Source organism: Lactuca sativa, chromosome 5 (genome assembly GCF_002870075.4).
Source record: "Lactuca sativa cultivar Salinas chromosome 5, Lsat_Salinas_v11, whole genome shotgun sequence".
In the NCBI taxonomy this organism is placed as follows: Eukaryota; Viridiplantae; Streptophyta; class Magnoliopsida; order Asterales; family Asteraceae; genus Lactuca; species Lactuca sativa.
In genome coordinates, this window is record NC_056627.2 from 303,420,104 (window position 1) to 303,424,875 (window position 4,772).

Here is a 4,772-nt window from a genome sequence, read left to right on the forward strand (position 1 = left end):
AAATTCGGTTCATAATGTGTCACGTTCCGTCATCTTTTTGTGGTTGTTGCTTTTCCATTCCTCACAAAGCTTCGTTCTTGATGTTTTCTTATTTTAGAGCCTCAAGTTGAGCTTCTCTAATTTGTGCTGTAAAGTTAGAATGGATAGTTATAGTTCATGCTCGTACCCGACGAGGTTTAATATATTCTTTACGGCTCAAGGCATCTGCTACCACATTTAGCTTTCCGGGATGATAACGAATATCACATTCGTAATCATTCAACAATTCAACCTATCTTCGTTGTCTCATATTAATATCTTTTTGGTTGAAGATGTGCTGGAGACTCTTGTGGTCGGTAAAAATAGTACACTTAGTATCGTATAAGTAATGTCTCCAGATTTTTAGTGCAAAAACTACAACTCCCAATTCAAGATCATGGGTAGTGTAATTATTCTCATGCACCTTAAGTTGTCATGATGCGTAGGCGATAACTTTTCCTCTTTGCATCAGCACACATCCCAATCCTTGATTTTATGCATCGTAGTATACGACAAAATCTTCTGTCCCATCTGGAAGGGATAGGATTGGTGCACTACACAACATTTGCTTCAGTTTCTGAAAAGGAACTTCTTGTTTGTCTTCCCAGTTGAACTTCGTATCTTTCTAGGTTAATGTTGTAAGCGACTTGAATTTTTTGGAGAAATTCTCTAGGAATTTGTAGTAATAGCCAGCAAGTCCTAGGAATTGACGCACTTCTGTTGGCGTCTTTGTTGCTTCCCAATTCCTGATTGCTTCAACTTTGGATGGGTCAACATGAATTCCTTCGTTGCTAACTACATGTCCTAAAAATTGTACTTCTCCAATCCAAAACTCACATTTGGAGAATTCGGCGTACAACTTTTCTTTTCTTAGTAGTTCCAAGATTATTTGCAGGTGTTGACCATGTTCTTCCTTGGTTCGTGAATATATCAATATAGCATCGATAAATACTATCACGAATTTATCCAAGTATGGTTTGCAAACATGACTCATAAGATCCAAAAACACTGATGGAGCGTTGGTCAATCCAAAAGACATAACTAAGAACTCATAATGACTATAACGAGTTCTAAATGCTGTTTTTGGAATGTTGTCTTCTTGTATACTGAGTTGATGGCATCCTGATCTAAGATCTATCTTTGAGTAGTAGCTGGATCCTTACAGTTGATCGAATAGATCATCAATTCTTGGAAGCGGATAACAATTGTTGATCGTTAGCTTGTTCAGCTCCTGATAATCAATACACATTTGACAGGATCCGTTTTTCTTCTTGACAAACAAGATTGGTGCTACCCAAGGTGAAAAACTTGGCCTAAATAAAGCCTTTTTCAAGAAGTTCTTGTAGTTGGCTAGATAATTCTTGCATTTCAGATGGAGCCAACCAATAAGGAGATTTTGCTATTGGTGCTGCTCCTGGAATTAAGTCGATTCGAAACTCGACTTATCGGACGGGTGGTATTCCAGGTAGATCTTCAGGAAACACGTCAGGAAAATCACATACTTGAGGTATGTCCTTGATTTCTTTTTTCTTTCTCTTCTTATCTACAATGTGGGCTAATAATGCGCTACATTTATTATGTAGATATTTCTAGGCCTTGGTACAAGAGATGACTTTGAGGTTCTTCCCAGATTTATCACCATAGATAATCAGGGCTTCGCCGTTTGGTAAGGGTAGCCGTATGTCTTTCTCATGACATAGAACTTTGGCGTGGTGTAAAGATAACCAATCCATGCCAATTATGTCATCAAAACTACTGATAGGCATTGGCATGAGGTTGACGTGATAAAGGTAGTTATTAAGAGTTATCAGATAGTTTTCTAGGATTTCATGTGTTCTCTCAGTTTGACCATTAGCAATTTCTACTTCATAGATTTCTTTTAATTTGCTAGACTCATGACGTAACAATTTTATAAACGTCAGAGTTATAAAACTTCTATCTGCTCCATAGTCGAAGAGTATGGTAGCATATAAATTATCTATGAGAAACGTACCAGATATGACCGAAGGGTCCTGGATAGCCTCTCTGCTTCCGATCACAAATGCCTTGCCACGCCCTTTGCCTCCATGACTCTTTAACTTTGGACATTCTCATTTGATGTCTCCACACTCATAACATTTTCTTCCTTAACTATGGCTTGTTGCAGTATTTGTTTGCTGATTGACAGTTGTAGGTGTTGTGCTCCTGCAGTAACTAGCAGTATGTCCCTTCTTCTTGAACTTCGTGCAGACAAAACAATCACATGGATGATGACGGTTGAACTGATTGCACCATGAAGATTTTGGTTGTATGGGTACTGCGATCGTGGCTGAATAATTGGTTGCAACTTCTTGTCTTTTCTCAGATGATTGTCTGGGATTCTTCCCATTAAACTTACGCTTGTTTTTTCTAGATTTAGGAGACTCAACCTTTGAGACCACTATTGTTCCTTGGATATCTGTGAGTGTTAGCTGATAAGCTATTCTCTTGGTGCTTTCATAGGTTGTAGGCTTTGATGCGATTACCATGCCTTTAATTTGTGATGCTAAACCCCAGATACATCGTTCAATTTTCTTATATTCAGGGCTTACAAGTGCTGGACACATTACTGCAAGATCATTAAATCTAGCGGTATAAGCTTTTATCTCTGAACCCTTCATGGTTAGGGTCCACAATGCTTGTTCCAGCTTATGTATTTCCTCCCTAGGACAATACTCCTCTACTAGCATCATCTTTAGCTCTTCCCATTTCATAGAATTTTCAGTATCAATTCCCATTGTATTCACATGGCTGTTCCACCATGTAAGTTTTGCATTAGCGAAAGTACAGGCTGCAAATCGTACTTTATAGTCGTCTGGACAGAAGCTTATTTGAAAGACGGACTCTGTCTTTTCTATCCACCTAGTAAAATTAACAAACCCTTCATTTCCATGAAAGCTCTTTGGTCTGCAATTCATAAAGTCTTTGTAGGTACATGTTCTAGAGGTCCCTACATGGCCTTCATTTCTAACTCCGCCTCTTGTGACATTAGATAGAGCCGCAACAATTCTTTGAGCTTTGATTTCTTCAAGTTCTACTGTACTTATTGGTGGGTTTGGTTCTGGTGGTTGTTGTTGTGGTGCTGATCGTTGGTTAGGGTTTAGCCGAGCACTACCCCTTCTAGGCATTTTGTTTTAGTTCCTATTATAAATAATAAGAATTTTATGAGTTTTGTTAGTCATTTTACACGATTACTAAATACTTCAATTATTCTTCAAAGTGTATAACATAATGGATATCACAATGATTATTGTAATATATGCTTCATATTATTACCAGCGGATACATTAGTTTATTTAGGTTTATAAGAGAAAAGTTTCAATAAACATTGCAAAATTTGCAAGGTTTTCTACATCCTTGCTATAAACTTTACTCTTCTTGCCTTAACTAGTCTGATTTTTCTATTTATACAACCACTAGTTTTAGCTTATCTACCAGAAACCTAAGTGATGACCTAACACATCAGTGACATGAATTACTTGCTCCTCAAGTGCTTGAGTTCTCTGCTCAAGACCTCCTATGCTCTCCTCGTTTCTCGAGGTTTGATTGTAAAGCTCTAACTCTGCAATCCTTGCATCGTGAGTAATCATGTCATTATAAGCGAAATTTATACAATGATGAACATCCATCACCGATTCCTGATCTCGCTTCCCTTGTCCTTCTAGCCTTCGTACTCTTCCGGAGAGATGAGTAGCCCTTCCTTCGACAATTTCCATTTTATCTTCAATTTTTACACTTTTCTCAAACAATTGAGATAAAGTGTTAACTTCAGAAGAATGTGGGGGATGTGGTCGAGATGATTGTCCAATCTCATACATCTTAGCAGCTCTTTCTTCTGCCACCCAACTATCAACGGTTTGTGCTATCCATGCAGGTTCATCTTGAACTCTATGACTTCCTGAAGATGTCGCCTTTTGATTCTTCTTAATCCTTTTCCATATTGGTATGGATTTACGTGTCGTCTTTTTCATCTTTGCTCCTCCTGGAACTTGATGGTAAATAGTGTTCATTGGTGGTAAAGATGATGCTACCAATTCTGTCTCTTCCATTGGTTCGCTCTCTTCCATTGGTTCACTCTCTTCCCATTCGTTGGAAGGTAAAGGTGCTCCATCATCCGAAGGTATTGGATGAAAGGTGGTTGGATTTATAGGGTAGTAAGGATCGCTTACCAACAAGGGGAACAAAACTTCCTCTTCTTCATCCGTATCCTCGTTGATTATCCATTCTCGTGAATGTGCCATGTCGAATTCCTATACATTTTGGATCACCAAGAGTTTAGTCTATCAAATATTACTCCCAAATTAAATAGTTCATAAGATCTGATCATAATAATATGTAGTTGCGCACCTACACCTAGTTGTGATAGGATATACGCACATATAAACTTTAGTTGGAATATTTGATCTAAATCCTTGAGATCAAAAACATTCCGGATATTTAAGGTGTATTCTCATTGCGGGTCTGAGTCTTTATATATAACTCTATATTCTTATTTATTGTATTCATGCTTTAATTATTGTTTGTTACTTCAGGTCTATCTGATAAGGCTCCGGTAAGTCAGGACAGTCGAAAGGGCAGGATCATTTTAGCATATAGCCGTTCTGGAATCCAACAACCCAAATCGACATGTCTATCCTATCACCGCTCCTGTAAGTAGTCCTTCAGTAGAATAATTAATAATACTTTTTATGGTAGGCTAAGGGATATACCTAAACATAATAGAGTAAGCCCTAAAC

At 38.0% G+C, this 4,772-nt stretch overlaps 1 protein-coding gene across 1 annotated transcript; it reads right to left on the minus strand.

Annotated features, from left to right (window-relative positions):
* Positions 1-2,144: 2,144 nt before the first annotated feature.
* On the minus strand, positions 2,145-3,164 carry LOC111892567 (uncharacterized). The gene has a single exon (XM_023888625.1). It carries the CDS (start codon positions 3,162-3,164, stop codon positions 2,145-2,147), a length of 1,020 nt encoding a protein of 339 aa, XP_023744393.1.
* Positions 3,165-4,772: the final 1,608 nt, after the last annotated feature.

Bases quoted from the DNA above. Each gene is read 5' to 3' on its own strand.
- LOC111892567 (XM_023888625.1), bottom strand. From the start codon at position 3,164: ATGCCTAGAAGGGGTAGTGCTCGGCTAAACCCTAACCAACGATCAGCA.